The following is a 17,032-nucleotide window of genomic DNA, read 5'->3' on the forward strand; positions in this document are numbered from 1 at the left end:
ACTTCTCTCTGGGATAACTTCCTGGGAGATGAAATGCTGGTTTTGTAGCGAGGCTCCAAATGCTGAACCAGACCGCCGACAGGTCTCGCACGCCACAGCCGCTCTATCACGTCATGCACACTGCTCCAACGTGCTACGATTATGAGCCAAGTTATGCCATGTCCAAATTTTGTGAGGTGATTTTTTGATATTTGATGGATCGGATTACATTTTTTATTTCTCTCCGATATCCGATCCAGTAATTTAGGTCAGTATCAGACCGATACCGATATTTAATATCGGATCGGTCCATCTCTAGTTCAAACACATCGTTAAAGTCCGTATGGCTCGACACCACCGAACAGAGGCAGCAATATAACATAGCTAACATTAACAGTGCAGTGAATCCTGTTTGTCCCGTGATATTCAGGGCTGCAAACCGAGCAGCATTCACTGACTTTCAGCTTGTTGTGTTGGTGGATATATGACTGACTTTAATTATCCATAAAATCATCACATTCTCTGTAAAATTAAGGTCAACTATATATATATTTTGGAGTGGAGGCTTTAAAACCTATGGAACGCCAGGACTGCATAATGAATTAATTAAATACACCATTAAATAATGAATTAAATGTGGCAATAATTAATTAAAATCGGAAATAATTAATTACATAAATATTTATGTCTGTGAAGGTTCTCAGTCATCCAGGTCATCGTAGTCAAAGGAGCTTGCAAAGAAAAGCGTCTGGACGAACATAAATATTTACAACACATGTAATTAATTAATTATTGACATATTTAATTAATTATTTATTTATTTCACATTTTAATTAATTATTGACACATTTAAATAATTACTTAATGGTGTATTTAATTAATTCATCTTGGCACAGTTGACTCCTTCAGGTCTCACCATGAAATAATTTTATCTGTCAACCTCACCCATCAAACTAAGTGGGCGGGGTTAACGCTGATCGAGTCAAAACCATTGCTTTGGCCTGGTGGCCATTGTTTTTAGCACACAACAACTGGCATGTGGAAACTAACAGAACTGAACTTTGAAAAACCCTGTTTGTGTGTCACCAAATACCGTTTTAATATTTTTTTAGCAGAGAATATAGTGGTTTAATCTTCATATGTCTGGTCGGTTTGTCAAGATAGAGCCTCTTTGCAAAAGTGCTTCGATGATTTCGGCGATATCTACCCAGTCTCACGGCAAAGCGTGGAATGGCATAACATTTAAGTTAAGTCAATTAGGATCGATATACCTTGTATATCCACAAGGTGGCAGTAATGCAAAAACAGTTGTAATGAAACAGCGAAAAAAAAGAAGATTGGAACGACACTTGGCTCCAGGCAGGTCTCCCTCATGCATGAGTAACAAGAAGAACTTTGCCTACTTCGTGTCTTGCTTGCTGTGTAATTATATTGTCTTCAACGTTCCAGCGAATAGGTTCAAGCTACAAACCTATCATTAATACATATTTTATTTTGATGATATAAGTAATGTAAGTACAAAACAAACTTGTGGTAGGCCTAAACTTATTTTCAGAATAATTACATCTGAGACTTTGTTTCATTGTAAGATTATAACAGTGATGGAAATATAATTGTTTCTTGTTCAGCAGAACAGTGTCCAGTATGTTGGCTCTTATACTTTGCTGTGTTTGAAAATAAAAGTTGGGCTGATTTTAACATCATTACAAAAAGTGTTGTTAATTATTTTTAATCATAACCAGGTTACCACAAATTGTTTTTTCATTTAGTTGAACTTGAAATGTTTGTCAGTAGGTAAACGATTAGTATTGTACTGTCAGAAATATCAAGTTATTCTTAATACTGCAGACTTGCAATGTATAAGGTGTCCTAACAGTCATCTTAAGTAAGCTTTACTTAGTTTTTTTGAGGCAACAAGTTTCCTCAATTTTTTTGAGTTCTGGGAACTAACAAGGCTCTACAGTGAAATGAGTAAGTTGCCCTAACTTGGTCATCTTACGTGAACTTGATCCAATTTTTTTGAGTTCTGGGAACAAATGAGCTTGTACAGAGTACTCAAAATAAATAAGTTGTCCTAACTTAGTCATTTTTAGCTAAGCTTTACTCAATTTTTTTGAGGCAATGAGTTTCCTCAATTTTTTTGAGTTCTGGGAACTAATTAGATTTTACAGTGTAAAGCTCTTTAGTTTAAAACACACACACATCTTTACTGAAGCTTTTCTGTTCAGTTTATAGTGAGCAATTGTTTTTTGATATTTAAACTATTTTTTTCTGCATGGAAGAAAAATGTGTTGTCATATTAGCCACAACCAAACAAGTCATATTTTCCATCCGATTGCTTGACCAAACCCACAGAACCACACAACAAAAACCAGTGAGAACAAACGTTTATTAAACTAGATCAGTGCTGTGCGAACGAAAGCAGGACACTCCTAAGGACATAAACCAACAGCATAAAAAAATTTGAAAATCATCTAAAAACTTAAAACATCAGTGCACTCTGGTCTGAGGTGCTGGTGGATGGGACCAGTTGGTGATCAGCAGTTGGACATCAGTGGTTGGACTGGTTACTTCAGTGTAGAGTAGATTACATCTGGCTCTGGTTTAAAGTCTGAACACAAACACACACAGTACAAATAAGCTTTGTAGTTCAATCAAGACCTCCAATCTCTACATATCCGCATCACACACAGTCACAGTGTCAACCTTGGTGGGAACCAGCTCAGATACAAATCAGAGTGGTGACACCTGGACCCCTAAGACTTGATGTGTGTAGCTCATCAGTTGCCGGGGTGGCTGTAGCTCAGGTGGTAGAACAGGTCAACCCCTGATTGGAAAGTTGGTTGTTCGATTCTTGGCTTCCCCCTAGTCTGCATGCCAAATATCCTTGGGCAAGATATTAACCCCATGTTGCTATCCATCGGAGTGTGAATGTGTATGAATGTTAGATAGGCACTAACAGATTAGAAAAATGATTGGGTGAATAAATTAGTTCTGTAAAGTGCTTTGAGTACTCAGAGTAGAAAAGTGCTATATAAGAACAAGTCCATTTAATAAAATGATGCTTAACAGTCAAACATGTGCGTCTTCCAGCTGCCTCTCTCTCCTCTCTGCCCTGTCAGAAGGTTTCTCAGACATGCTGAGCAATCAGGCTTAAAAAGATCCACTGTCAGATTTTGCAGCCTGTCAGCAATATTTTCTCAAGAAACTACATCCTCCACTCCATGAAACAAAAAAACAAAACATATATGCTTCATAAATTAGTAGATTTTAGGCTTTAAACAAAATCTCATAATTAATATGGGGCTAGGGAGAGTGCAGTGGTTATCACGGTTGCCTAACAGCAAAAGGTTCTGGATATGAGTCTACCAGATGGTGTCTTTCTGTGTGGGATTCCTCCGAGTACTTTGGCTTCCGCCGAAAGTCCAAAAACTTGCATGTTAGGTTACCTGATGATTGTTATTTGACTGTTTTCGTCATGGTCTGGGTGAGTGGCTGTATTTTTCCACTGCGCTACACGTCTCCTCCTCTGGGCGGAGCTGACCTAATTTTCTAGGGAGCCACACATGGAGCTGATTTAGCGCCGCTAAGGCCAACCCTGACAACCACTCTTTGCCAGATTGTCTGCTAAGCAGTGTTAGTGTTTGGCCTTGTGGCGTGGGTGTGGTCCTTGGCCAGCTGCAGAGGAGGCGTGACGCAGTGAGCTCCCGGGGCGGCGCAGGGGCGGGGTGAACAGGTGTGCTGGGATCTGACAGTGATTGTGTCTCTTTATATGTTGGCAGTGACAGACGGAGACGGAGGTGACAGCAGAGAAAGAGAGCGCGGAGTATATGTGTCCACGTACAACCCCGAGTTCAATAAAAAGTTCTGCACTGTCAAAGTCGCTCCGGCTGGTATTTCTTGGGTCCACCGTTACAGGCCTATTCATGGTCACTGGTTTCACCTATCACCATTGCAGCTATAGCCCAGGACTCCATTCTGCCTTTCACTAGTGATGGTAAGATGAAGCTTTCCACCCAATTGGTCGACTCATGGTTCGAAGCATGTGATGATTCATTTGCTCTACTGCGCCATCAAGTGGACGATTCAAGTGAAACAGGCTCTGTGATTATAATGATGAGATGTGTAAACCTCTAAACTGAATAAATAAATTGTTTTCATGGTTATTTATCCCGAATATTGTCTCAGTATGTCTGATACAAAAGAGAAAGAGGAAACTACCAGGACAGAGTTTTGGTATGATTGCGTAACTGTGTAACCATGCTTATGTACATCTGGATAATGACACAAACTGTGTGGCGCTTCCCTTTTAACCCTTTAGAACCGGTAGGAGCGGACATGCTCCATTTTGCGTAACTATTTTTAAATCCCGGTAGCACTGCAACCACGTGAGCTAGCGCAATAATTTTTTTTGCATATGAAACCGGAGGAATTGTACTTACATCTTATGCCATCAGCTTGTCCTCGGTCACAGTTTCCTTCCACATATAGCTTTGCAAAAACTGCATAAAAAGTGCTTGTAGCAACAAAAACATAATATTCCAGAAACAGGCTTTGCCGATCCGATCAGCTGTTTGTAACACTTCCTACGTCCATCAGCGCGAACTATCACATGACCACATGACCTGCCCGAAACCGGAAGTGACGTCATTTTGCGGAAATGTAGTTTTTTTTTACCATCGTGGCCTCATGAGCTTATACATGTGTTTTTAAAAGTTATGTTTGACTTCATGACTTTCTGTGTCGTTTCTGGGATGCTTAGGACTCATATTGCACTGCTGGAAATAGTTTATTTTGATGCATATGCTGTTATTTTGCAAATTTGCACTATAATATATTTTTTCGTTTTTCCTGTAGTATATAAAAATTGGTGTATCTCAAAAATAAAACTATGAAAACACTCAAAATAAATTTCCTTTGGTGGGAAACTAGTTTGTGCAACTTTTTTGTATTTACAGTTTTGAGGGATAAGCCTCTTAAATTTCTCTAACTAGAAATATATGTTAAAAAAACAAAAACGATTTTAAATTTTTTTGTAGTTTACTGCACTTTTTTGCAATTTATGTAATTTCTATGCACTTAATGCAGACATATTATTAAAATTTGGGCTATAATGGTTGTATTGATGTATAGCAACTTGAAATGCTCCAAAAAATGGCTCCACAGCATGTAAAACTATAATATAAGCTCTGGCAGACTTGGTTCTATGGTAGGTCTTAAAGGGTTAATAAACTAAAAGGCAGAAATCAGATTATAGGATATGTAGTGTTGTTTATTTATTCTATTATGGTACTTTTCATTCATGATATTTATTACTGTGTGCATACTTTATTAGGAGAGATGAGAACAGGATGGGTTTCAAAGGTGAAAAGGAAAAGGAAGCTTTACAAGAAGGTAGTGAAATGGTGGCAATAACAAAAAGACAGGACCATGAACTGAAGTATGTGTGAGTACAAGAAAACAATTATTAGAATATAATGTGTTAAATTTTCTTAGATGAGAGGGTCCAGAAGGGAAGGATTTGTGTGAGTGTTTCAGTTTGGTTTAGCTATATGGCCTTAGAGTGTGTAGAGGGAGTGGATTTTATGGATACTGGGGGACTGCCTGTCATAAAAGGAGACAGGAAGCTACAGTTGGGGGATGCTGATGTTGATGCTGATGCTTGTCCCTGAATGTAATAGAAGCTTAATATTGTCTTGTCATTACTTAGAAGTAGGTTTGCAGGAGACTCTCCACGTGTTTAACTGTAAAAGTCAGGCAACAAGAGGCCAATGGCCCAGTGGATGCAGAGTGGGGGTCTCAGTGATTGTAATATGTTAACTGTGTTTGTATGTTTTGTAGAGGAATTTGGTGTAGCTTGGTTGAGGGGAGATGGACTTTTATGACCAACAGGAAGTCACATACACAGAGACACACACACAGTGCTTTAACTGTTATGACGCACACACACACCCACACGCACAGTCACTCACATGCACTCACATAAACACACAGGTACGTGCACACACAGGCACTCACGTGCTTGCGCATACATACACAAACACAGAGTTTACAACACACCGTGGGTTTTACGATGGGGTTGCTTCTATAAAGCTGGTTGTATCAAACAAAGAAGTGAAGATCTGCAGAGGGACACCGGCCTTGCAAGTCTTCCCTTCTGGAAGATGCATGAGTAACTGAAGATGAATAAAGGTTTTGTGAAATGACTACTGAGTCCGGTGCCATCTCTGGATGCCCAAGGAATAAAAACAAACCGGGGGGTGAAACTGCTTTACCTAACACATGTCAGAGATGAAGTTAAAGGCAAGAATGATGTGCAGATATTGTCCAATATAAATACTACAAAGTCTATATGATTATAGAACTGCCCAAAACAAGGAAAATAAAAAGAACTCAGCAGAGATTCATGGAAGGAGATGTGAAGAGAGCTGGTGTGACAGAAGATGATGGTATGAATAGAGTGAGATAGAGGCAAATGATTTGCTGTGACAACCTATAAATGGGGAAAGGGCATTACAGCGAGACAACGCAAAGGCTTTGTGTCATTGTAACCCTGGTTAACATAGCTATCAATAAATAAAAGCCTGTTAGTAAAAACAGTCATCAGAAATATATTACAGGTGACAAATAGTCAATAAATAGATGTTATGACATCCATAGGTTCTTTCTCTTCAGCACCCTCTGCTGGTCATAGTGGGAATACTTGCCAGCTTATATTTTGGTGGGGGTTTTCTGTGTTCCTGTGAGTAGAGGAAACAGGAAGCTGGTTGCTTGTTAGCCTGCAGAATATGTTGTTGCTCTTTAAAACGTTTCTGTAGTGCTCCGTTTACCACTGGGACCACTGCTACCTTCAACCTCCACATCCTCTCGAGCTCTTCTCTGAGCCCTTGGTATTTCTCCAGCTTCTCATGTTCCTTCTTCCTGATATTGCTGTCATTCGGAACCGCTACATCGATCACTACGGCCGTCTTCTTCTGTTTGTCTACCACCACTATGTCCGGTTGGTTAGCCACCACCATTTTGGGCTCAACTCTGGGCTCAACTTTCCTGGCTGTGTGTGATTCTCAACTTACAAGTATGAATTTTGACTGAATTTTTCTTCGTTTCAGCTGATTGGTCAATGTAATGTCAATCACAAATTTAACCTTTGGTAGAACCTCAAAATCCCATCCTTTCGTGAACCTCGGGACCAAAAATGGTCCCGCCCCAAAAGTGCTCTAAAAATGTTATATATCAATATTTTTTTCTACTTTAAATTAGTCAATCTTTTAAAACTACTTCTGCTTAAAATATCCATGTCAAGTTTTAATTATATTTTCATTGTTTTAACCCTTTAAATCCCAGTTTTATTACATGAGCGCCCTGTTTTTTTAGCCCCAAAAAACAAAAAAACTAAATATTTTCCAAAAAAAACATTTGAAGTAATATTTGTTTGTTATTATAATTAGGCCTTTAGATGGACTAAAGATTGGCACCAACAGTCATTTCGATCGCCTTTTATTTTTTTTCCAGGAGCGCATTTCATAAAATGCACACTATCGACCACGCCCAAAAAGTGCAATAAAAATATTAAATATTAATTTTTTTTTCACTTTAAATTGGTCAGTCTTTTAAAACTACTTCTCCCTGAAATATTCATATAAAGTTTTAATTATATTTTCGTTGTTTTAACCCTTTAAATTACAAAAAAACTAAAAAAAAAACTAAAAAACTAAATATTTTCCCAAAAAAACATTTGAAGTAATATTTGATTGTTATTATAATTAGGCCTTTAGATGGACTAAAGATTGGCACCAAGAGTCATTTCGATCGCCTTTTTTTTTTTTTTTCAGGACCAGAAAATGGTCTCCAGGCGGCAAATGCTCCTCCTCTAGGCCGAAATAAGTGCATGTTGCCGGGGTAAGTCGCGACGATCACCGGGGCACGATCACCGGGGACTGCTTTTTCCAGCCCACACGTCCGATACCACGTGACAACAAATACGTCATTTCCTGTTGACTAAAAAAAAAAATGCACCCTCTCATGGTCCTAGGGACCAAAAAATGGTCCGCCCGATCAGTGGGCGAAGCCGCTGCTGCACGCCGGAAATGAGGCTTCATTTCCGGCAGGTCTGTCCAAGCAGCCCGCTGTTTTCCAGCAGAGGTCAAATGTGAAGCAAGGGCGCCACCCGGTGGACAAATAAAAAAATTACAACTCTAAGGCCTGTAGTCCAAAACGAAACCTAAGCTGGAAACCTGACGATCCCTTTGACCGTAATTTTTCTGGCGTGAAAAATAGCGTTTATAATGGGTTTCAATGGGGCACAAATCGGCCACGAGGTTCGATAGTGGATGTATGCCTTTTATTCAGCCATTTAAGCTCATTTAAAAAACTCAGACTGAAATTTTAAAATAAAATGGGAAAAAAATACATGTTTGAAAATTTGGCTATACTCCATTAAACACAGTGGAAATGGCGTGGAATTAAAAAACGGAAAGGCCACGAAATGGTCCCAGGTTCTACCAAGGGCAATCCAATTAGAGAATAGATGGATTTGGCTATCAGAGTGGCGCTTTACTGAGCTACAGGTCCTGAAAGGGTAATACAGGTTAAAAAAAGAAAAAGAAAATAACATACTGCGTTCACATTTGAGATTTTCTACCTAACAATTTACTCTATTTCTCTTTAACATAATCTGCATAACGTAATCAGTTATCCATTACGTTAGCAAGCTAACTTCACTTAATTCTTAACTTGATTCTGCGCTTACTTTTGAAGGTCATGTAAGTGGGGTGGTAAAATCAGCTTTTTATCACCTCAGACGCCTGTCGAAGGTTAAGCCTTTCCTTTCCAAACCCAATTTGGAAACTCTTATTCATGCTTTTATCACCTCACGTCTGGACTATTGTAATTCCCTTTTAATAGGGGTCGGGTCGGGCACCTTGTCACGCCTGCAGTTAGTGCAGGTTCTGGCTTCCTTGCATTGGCTTCCCATTGATTTTAGGGTTCGTTTTAAGGTCCTTTTATTGGTTTTTAAATCTTTAAATGGTCTGGCTCCTGTGTACTTAACTGACTTGCTGAAGTCACATGTTCCTCCTCGCTCGCTCCGTTCAGCTGAGCAGCTGCTGCTGTCGGTCCCTAAGTCGCGGCTGAAATGCAGAGGAGACCGTGCCTTTTCAATTGCGGCTCCGATGCTCTGGAATAACCTTCCCCTCCAAATTAGACAAGCGTCATCAGTGCAGGTCTTTAAGTCCAGATTGAAAACCTATTTTTATTCCCTGGCTTTTAACTCTGTAGGAAACTGACACCTTCTTATTTATTTTATTGTTTGTAATGATTTTATGGTATTTTTAATTTGGTTGTTGTTTTGATCTGTGTTGTTCAGCACTTTGGTCTGCCTGGTGTGTTCTTAAAGTGCTATACAAATAAACGATGATGATGATGATGATGACTTAATGACATTTATTAAGTGTCCAATAATGACTAAGGTGATAATTACACATCTATAATATGTATCACTGTACTGAGTGTGAAATATTATTAAATATTATAAAATACATTTGGCACAATTCAAATATTAGAAAATAAATGAACATTTACCTGATGTGCACAAAGAGGAGATCTCTTTGCTGGAGTGATGTCAACTAATACAGGATTGTCTCCTGGTCAGCTATACATTTAAGATTTTTAAATATCATCACTGATCAATGATAAATCTAAGACTTTTCAATAGTGGGCAGATGGGATGTACCACTTTGAGAGCAGTGTGATAGAAAAGTCAAACTGATTATTTTTTTAATAGTTTTAATTTCCCTGTCAGATATAAATCCATGACTTTTAAACATCATTGTTGTCACATGTGACTATAAATAGATCATCGATTAATAATAAAAAAGACAGCTTTGAATCAATGTTTTTTCAATGTCATTACTAAAACACGTTCAGGTTTCATCAGTATTTTAACATCAATTTATCATTAATTCAGCTCTGAGATTGACCATAAAGATGATTCGGATAAAAAAAAAAGAAACCTTAATTCAAGGTCATCTTGCTGAGTAGGATTAAACCAAACTAACAGGTGGAGGGAATTCGTCGCTGTTAGGCTTTCATGTAAATCACGTGACTCCTCCATACATTTTGGTTTTTTCCCTCACTGGGAGTGAAGCTATCACGCTGACTAAACTTTCTCAGGTAGACAGACACGTTTTAAACTAGTGATGGGCAGATGAAGCCCCATGAAGCACTGAAGCTTTTCATCCAATTGGTTCACCCCAACGCGAAGCTTCATGAAGCTTCATTTGCTCTAGCAGGACACCTACTGGACGTAAAAATAATAGCTGGCATGAATTTGAAGAGTGTGGCATTTTGCACACAGCCTGTAAATGTCAACAACAAAAGGAGTGTGTAAAACATGTATATTGTAGTGATGGCAGTACACTGTGTATATTTATACTGGCAGTATGGGAAATGATTATTTGGAAATGCTTGAAATGGAAATGATCATTTACTGTGAGGTGAGGTGTGGTTGGGGTGTGGACAGTGGTTGTGCTTTTGTAACGTTGAGGTATGGACAGCTACACACTGAGGCTTTGAGCCTCAGTCCTGCCTGTTCACATTTTATTCTGTAAAAACTAAATTTTCACTGCTTTTATGACATTTTAGTGGGGAGAACATAGCTAGGATTTAATGATTTAACAAATCTTTTGAATCCTTTGTCCTCCACAATGCTAAATGGCTGGGAGTCCTCAATCACCATGCTGACCAGGTCTTCATCTATTTGAGATTGTTCTCCTGAGGAAAGACAATAAAGATAAAGCACAAATATAAATATCACACACGTAACTTATAACAGTTGTATAATATTGTTATATCATTTAGTAACATTACTGCATCCTATATTATCATTGCATTTGATGGCTCACCTGGTCTTGCTCCACGATCGGTGTCCCCCTTATTCTCATGCAAAGCTCTGTAGTGCCTAAGCATGGATGAGGTGTTGCTGTTATATCCCAGCTCCCTGGCACATAGCAAACACTTCACCTTGTACAAAAGTCAAGACAGCTCAACATAAATTGTATTGCACCATCAGTATCATGAAAATACATCTTCTGTAGAAATTTACATACCTTGTTGGGAGGAATAAGATCAAAATGTTCCCACACAGGGGAGGACATCCTCCTCTTCTTAGCTGGCTCCATTCTCTCCTGACTTTCCTCACTCTCATAAACCTCCATACGGTCTCCAAACTCTCACTAACCGCAACTCTCCATCAAACACCCACATTTTTGAATGAAGTCTGAGGGGTTTATATCGCTGTCATATCTCGCGGCAAAGTTCGAATCACTTCATGAACCAGTCACGTGGTACAGCCGGGCAGCGAGGCTTCGGACGTCATCATTTTCAGCTCCTCCCATAAATGAAGCAAGCCTCGATACGCGCTTCGCGGAAACGCCCCCTCCATTACTCGACACACGCTCCGAAGCCTCGATACAGAACGTCCCATCACTATTTTAAACTACATCTACTGTCCTGTATCAACAAACGGAGTTTGAGCAGGAAACTAAGAAACTGAGGCAGAAAAGAAATAAATGGAGTTAAAATCACTGATATCGCTGCTTCTCTTCTTCTGTTTGCTGGGACGTCTGGGCTGTACAGGTAAGCGTGTGAATAAATCTGTTACAGGTAACAGGTAGAGATCGTTGGAGTTTCATAAGTTTTTAGAAGAACTATACTAGATCACTGTGTATGACCCTTTGTTTCCTCGTGAGAGCAAAGCGTTTCGCTCTGGTTCGTTTTACGGTCGTTACTTTCAGAGACAATGTAGAGGAAATGTAGGTGAACAGGTAAATTGACAAGAGAGGTATATGGATTTAAATAATAGACTACACATCAAAAACTTAAGGCCCTATTCAGTTTACATTCAGTTTCAACTTCAGCGGTGACGCTAGGGACAAACCTCGACTCACCTGTGCGAGGAGCAGGTGGGGAGCTGCTGTGCCCGATAACAGTAAACGTTAAACTGTAACAAACTTGTAAACAGCAACAGAGTAGATTAGATTAATAGTAAATATATTTTCTTTTTCCGGTTTAAACACGGTGTGAAAGTAAAAGAGCGTAAGCCAGTAAAGTCAGTAAACACGCTGAGGGGAGGATATTTCCGTATGTGTAATGGCGCAGTCGATGTGATTGGAAAAAAAAGGTGAAGGGTAATGTTTAATTAGACCGGAATGTGGGTCTCATTGATATGAAGACTTTAATTAATGATGTGATCGTCTGAGAGGGAAATATATTCCCTCTAAATATTAGATTACTTCAATGCCTTGTCAGAAGGCATGTCAGAAATGTATATTTGTGAATGTGGAGATGTTATATTGGTTTCACTGGTAAAAATAAATAATTGAAATGGGTATATATTTGTTTTTTGTTAAGTTGCCTAATAATTATGCACAGTAATAGTCACCTGCACACACAGATATCCCCCTAAAATAGCTAAAACTAAAAACAAACTAAAAACTACTTCCAAAAACATTCAGCTTTGATATTAATGAGTTTTTTGGGTTCATTGAGAACATGGTTGTTGTTCAATAATAACATTATTCCTCAAAAATACAACTTGCCTAATAATTCTGCACTCCCTGTACATAAATTAATAAACATGTGTTTTAGGGAGGCGACACTCTGTGTTAAGAGTCACAAATATACATTTGAAAAAGGGGGCTTACATTTTTGACTTTTCACTGTGTTTTAAATGCACTTTTTACAATGGCTTTTCTTTTGGCAAGTAAAAATTTAACATCCATTTTGTATTCGATTTCTATTTCTTAATTTTGTTTTTTTAAACCTAACTAGTCATGGGAATAAAAACAGTGAGCAGCAGGAGAAGAAAAGAAGCCAGTGGATGTAGCTTTAATCTGATCTGGAATTAGTCCAAAGAAAATAAAGCACTGGTATGTGGAACGTAGATGTGCGAACGCACCCACTATATGTACAAAAAGAATTAAAACAGAAACCTGAAAACACTGAGTAACAGGTTTTTCCTGAAAGTCTGCAACATTGTCTCAGTTAGAACAGCTCTGAATAAACAAATGTAGTAAAATCTTTCTTCTATGTAAAGCACAGGACCTTTTTAAGAAAAAAAATCTGATTGGCTGTTTTGGTCTCCAATAAGCTCGAAATGACAAAATGCAATATCCCAGAATGCATTTCATCCAAAACTCAAATGAGGCAGTGGCAGAGGAACACAGAGTGGCCCAGTTTGAAATATTGTTCTTTCTAGGTCACAAGATAAAGTTTTAAGATATTTTTTAGGCGAGCATGGTGCTGTGTGAACTTCAAACATGTGCTTGATTTATCAATACATCACATATTTGCAAAAGTCAGAGATGCCTGTTACGCACCAGCTGATCGGCCGGTCAAGGCGGGGCTCCCGGCACATCGTTTTTAAGCCCGCCATGGTCTTTCGCTACTTGGGTTAAACATAACATATAAGTAACTTAGATCAGCGGTCCCCAACCTTTTTTGCGCCATTTCTTTGTTCTGTTGACTCCTTCTATTTGCTCCATCACTATAAGCAAACTCACTCATGGGCAAATAAATATATAATCTGCCCTTGTAAAAACTATATTCGTCAATGATATTAATATGAGATTTTGTTTAAAAAAATTAAGCCTTATTGCTCAGCCTGTCTGAAAAACCTTCTGTCAGGGTGGAGAGAAGGGAGAGAGAATCTGGAAGATTCAAGATTCTTTATTTGTTACATCCATAGTTAAACAAGTACAACACACAGTGAAATGCGACCTGATACGCTCCTCAACCACCCTCACCACCTGAGTTCTGCCAGTGAGGAATTCCAACACCCATGCACACAGACTCCTGTTGAGTCCTAGATCCCTCAGCTCTGTGAGCAGTCTACTGGGCATTATTGTGTTAAACACTGGACTGTAATCAACAAAGAGGAATCTCACATAGTTACCCTGTTTGCACCCTTGTGCATGTGGCTAAGGGTAGTGTGTAGGGCATGGGCGATGGCATCCTTTGTGGATCTGCAAACTGGAGCGGATCAGTGGTGTTTGGGATTGAGGAGGACATGATGTTCTTCAACCGCCTCTTGAACACCTTCACAGAGGTCAGTGCAACTGGCCGGTAGTCATTCAGGCATGAGGGCTTTGTGTACTTGGGTGCAGGGATGATTGTGGATTTCTTGAAGGATGTGGACCACAGACTTAGCCAGGGACTTGTTGAAAATCGAAGTGAAAACACATGCTAGCTAGTCAGCACAGCAATGCAGCAGATGGCCGGTGATGCCATCTGTTCCTGCCACTTTCCTTGTGCTCGCTCTCCTCAGTACTGCTCAGATATCTGTAGGCTCTGTGAGTACAAGAAAACAATTATTAGAATATGATGTGTTCAATTTGCTTAGATGAGAGGGTCCAGCAGTAGATCAGAGAAATAGGGAAGGATCTGTCTGTGTGTTTTAATTTGGCTTAGCTGTAGGCTTGAGAGTTATGGAACGCCATGACTGCCTTAATGAATTAATTAAATACACCATTAAATAATTAATTAAATGTGTCAATAATTAATTAAAATTGGAATTAATTAATTAAATAAATAGTTATGACACATGTAAGTAATTAATTATTGACACATTTATTAATTATTTATGTATTTCAAATTTTAATTAATTATTGACACATTTAATTAATTATTGACACATTTAATTAATTATTTAATGATATATTTATTTATTTCATTTTGGCAGTCCTTGCGCCTGGCTCTCATCATGAAATAATTTTATCTGTCAGCCTCACCCATCAAACTCAGGGGGCGGGGTTAACGCTGATCGAGTCAAAACCATTGCTTTGGCCTGGTGGCCATTGTTTCTAGCACACAACAACCGGCGTGTGGAAGCTAACAGAACTGAGCTTTGAAAAACCCTGTTTGTGTGTCACCAAATACCGTTTTAATATTTTTTTAGCCAAGAATGTAGTGGTTTAATCTTCATGTGTCTGGTCGGTTTGTCAAGATACAGCCTCTTTGCAAAAGTGTTTCGATGATTTCGTAGATGTCTGCCCAGTCTCACGGCAAAGCGTGGGATAGACCCACTCGCCTCGCAAGGAATCCCACCGGCAAAGCGCAGGCCCCGGTACACAGCTGTAGTAACCCCCGCTGACTTCTTTTACTGAGGTTATATTTATCGGTGTTTTATTTCCTGATGTTCTTATGTGTCCTACGTATTTCAGTCGCCAATTCTGAATTATAACTAACATTAAAAACATGTTTAAGGAGGAGAGAGAGCAAATAAATCTGTTTAACATCTGATCTTTGGGTTTTTGTTCAGTAATCAGCGTGACCTGTGTATAAACACATAAAAGAGATAACGTTGGTGTTTCCGTCATGTAGTAACTGCTGGCTTTAACTGTACAAAGGTTGTTCGACACTATGAAACACATACAGACTTCACTAATATTTTTATTGTGAATATTAATCATGCTGACCTCGCTCTGTACACCACGCAGCGAGGTCAGCATATCCACGATATCCTCAGCTCCATGAGTTAACACAAAGTTTCCCAGCTGACTATCTAACTTACAACTATTCCAGGGACGTGAAAATATACAGCATAAAGAAAAGTGTAAGAGACTCAGCAGCAGATTAGAATAACAGTTATACATTTAATAAATCACCAAATGAATTCAAGAAACGAGCAAACTTGTTCCGACAATTTGAGTTTGTATTCCCTCAGCTGCAGACTCGCTGCTGTTTAAATGTTTGAAAAGGAAGATTAGATATAAAAAACATCAAACATAGACTCAGTCAGGGAGGTCCTATTAACATGTTTAGTTTTAAAGGACACCTTCCTGCCTTTAGTCTCCTTCATGAGCAGTATTAGTTTTCTTCTAACATCCAGAAGTCTGCACGATGTGTTTCATAGTTTGTAACAAGCCTTTGACAGGTAAACATAACATGACCGAAAAAGCAAAAAAAAAAAAAAAAAAAAAAAGAGAGAGAGAGAGAGAGAGAGAGAAAATGCTCTCAATTATGGAGACAGGCAAATGGTTCATTTATGTTTGATGTGTGTTTATTCCTCCCTAAATATCGTCGGTGAAGTTTGCCATGCACGTCAGATTTTCCTGCGCATTTTTATACCTCTGCCAACAGAGAGAGAAAAAAAATCACATTCTAACAGACAGCTGGTGCTTAGAATACAGTTGAATAACTATTAAAAAACAGATGATATTTAGATGATAGTTCAGTCTAACACATGTGCCAGTGAACCATTAAACGTCTGCAACTATGCAGTTATGAAACGTAACTTTAACCTCAGCCAAACCGATTTGCTCAGTTGTAAATAAAACAGCGAAGTAAACGTGACCCGACAGACAGAACCTGAGTGAATGAAGTCCAGCGTTTAACCACTGAGAGCTAAAACTCAGCTGAGGTTTCAAAGCTGTGTGCCGGTGATTGGACATCAGCCGCTGATGAAGTGCTCTGTAAGGAAACAAGCTCCAGCAGCTCTGCGCTCGGGGAAAACACTATATTTACTTATCTTGTGCAGAAAAATGCGCTGACATTGCTTTATATCGAGCACCGGCTGCCCAGTTAAACTGTAACTATCACCAGGTAACTAGGCGTGTTTCTTGAATTAGCTGCAGGTGTTAAACAGCTGACAGATGAGGAGGAGGATGCATGCAGGTAAACTGAGGGTCTGTTGAGCTGATCGCTGGTTTCGTGAGAAAAATGTCAGCTCGTTCTTTATGTTACAGAAGCACAGAGACACAAGACCAGGCGGAAAGAGACGATCGTTCGGTGAAAATGAGAATCTGCGAATGCAACATGTGGAACACGGAGAGTGGAATATGTAAACAAACCGGTTAACGTAACCCCCTGGGTGCACTCTGCATGCTAATTGTTAGCAGAGCTAGTGAAATCTCTGAAAACATCTGAGCACTTTTGCAAACATGTTCTATGTTGACAACCTGACCAGACACACGTCGCGACATTCGCGGCTAAAACACTGTTAAAAGTGTAGCTGGTGACAGAAAAACGGGGTATTTTAAAACTACACCACCACCAT

General features: G+C 39.1%; 2 protein-coding genes across 2 annotated transcripts in view; one reads left to right on the forward strand and one right to left on the reverse strand.

Annotated features, from left to right (window-relative positions):
• Nucleotides 1–10,568: 10,568 nt before the first annotated feature.
• On the reverse strand, nucleotides 10,569–11,292 carry LOC146672411 (uncharacterized). The gene is made up of 3 exons (XM_085402219.1): nucleotides 11,085–11,292; nucleotides 10,881–10,998; nucleotides 10,569–10,749 (listed from the first exon to the last, which is right to left on the reverse strand). Exons 1-3 carry the CDS (start codon nucleotides 11,190–11,192, stop codon nucleotides 10,607–10,609), a joined length of 369 nt encoding a protein of 122 aa, XP_085258345.1. The 5' UTR covers nucleotides 11,193–11,292; the 3' UTR covers nucleotides 10,569–10,606.
• A 254-nt stretch (nucleotides 11,293–11,546) lies between these two features.
• The window catches only part of LOC146672412 (uncharacterized), an 85,110-nt gene continuing 79,624 nt past the window's right edge, over nucleotides 11,547–17,032 (forward strand). Inside the window, exon 1 of the mRNA XM_085402570.1 lies at nucleotides 11,547–11,613. Coding sequence (XP_085258696.1) covers nucleotides 11,547–11,613 — 67 coding nt within the window. The remainder of the gene's footprint in view (nucleotides 11,614–17,032) is intronic.

This window comes from Rhamphochromis longiceps, linkage group LG3 (genome assembly GCF_057381845.1).
Source record: "Rhamphochromis longiceps isolate RC_006_pf linkage group LG3, R_longiceps_female_GT1.1, whole genome shotgun sequence".
Taxonomy (NCBI): domain Eukaryota; kingdom Metazoa; phylum Chordata; class Actinopteri; order Cichliformes; family Cichlidae; genus Rhamphochromis; species Rhamphochromis longiceps.

Excerpts from the sequence above, each read along its gene's own strand:
- LOC146672411 (XM_085402219.1), bottom strand. The coding sequence starts at position 11,192 with ATGGAGGTTTATGAGAGTGAGGAAAGTCAGGAGAGAATGGAGCCAGCT. Across the intron at positions 10,999-11,084 it reads ATCTTATTCCTCCCAACAAG|GTGAAGTGTTTGCTATGTGC; the intron begins GTATGTAAATTT and ends CTTTTGTACAAG. Across the intron at positions 10,750-10,880 it reads CGATCGTGGAGCAAGACCAG|GAGAACAATCTCAAATAGAT; the intron begins GTGAGCCATCAA and ends GTCTTTCCTCAG.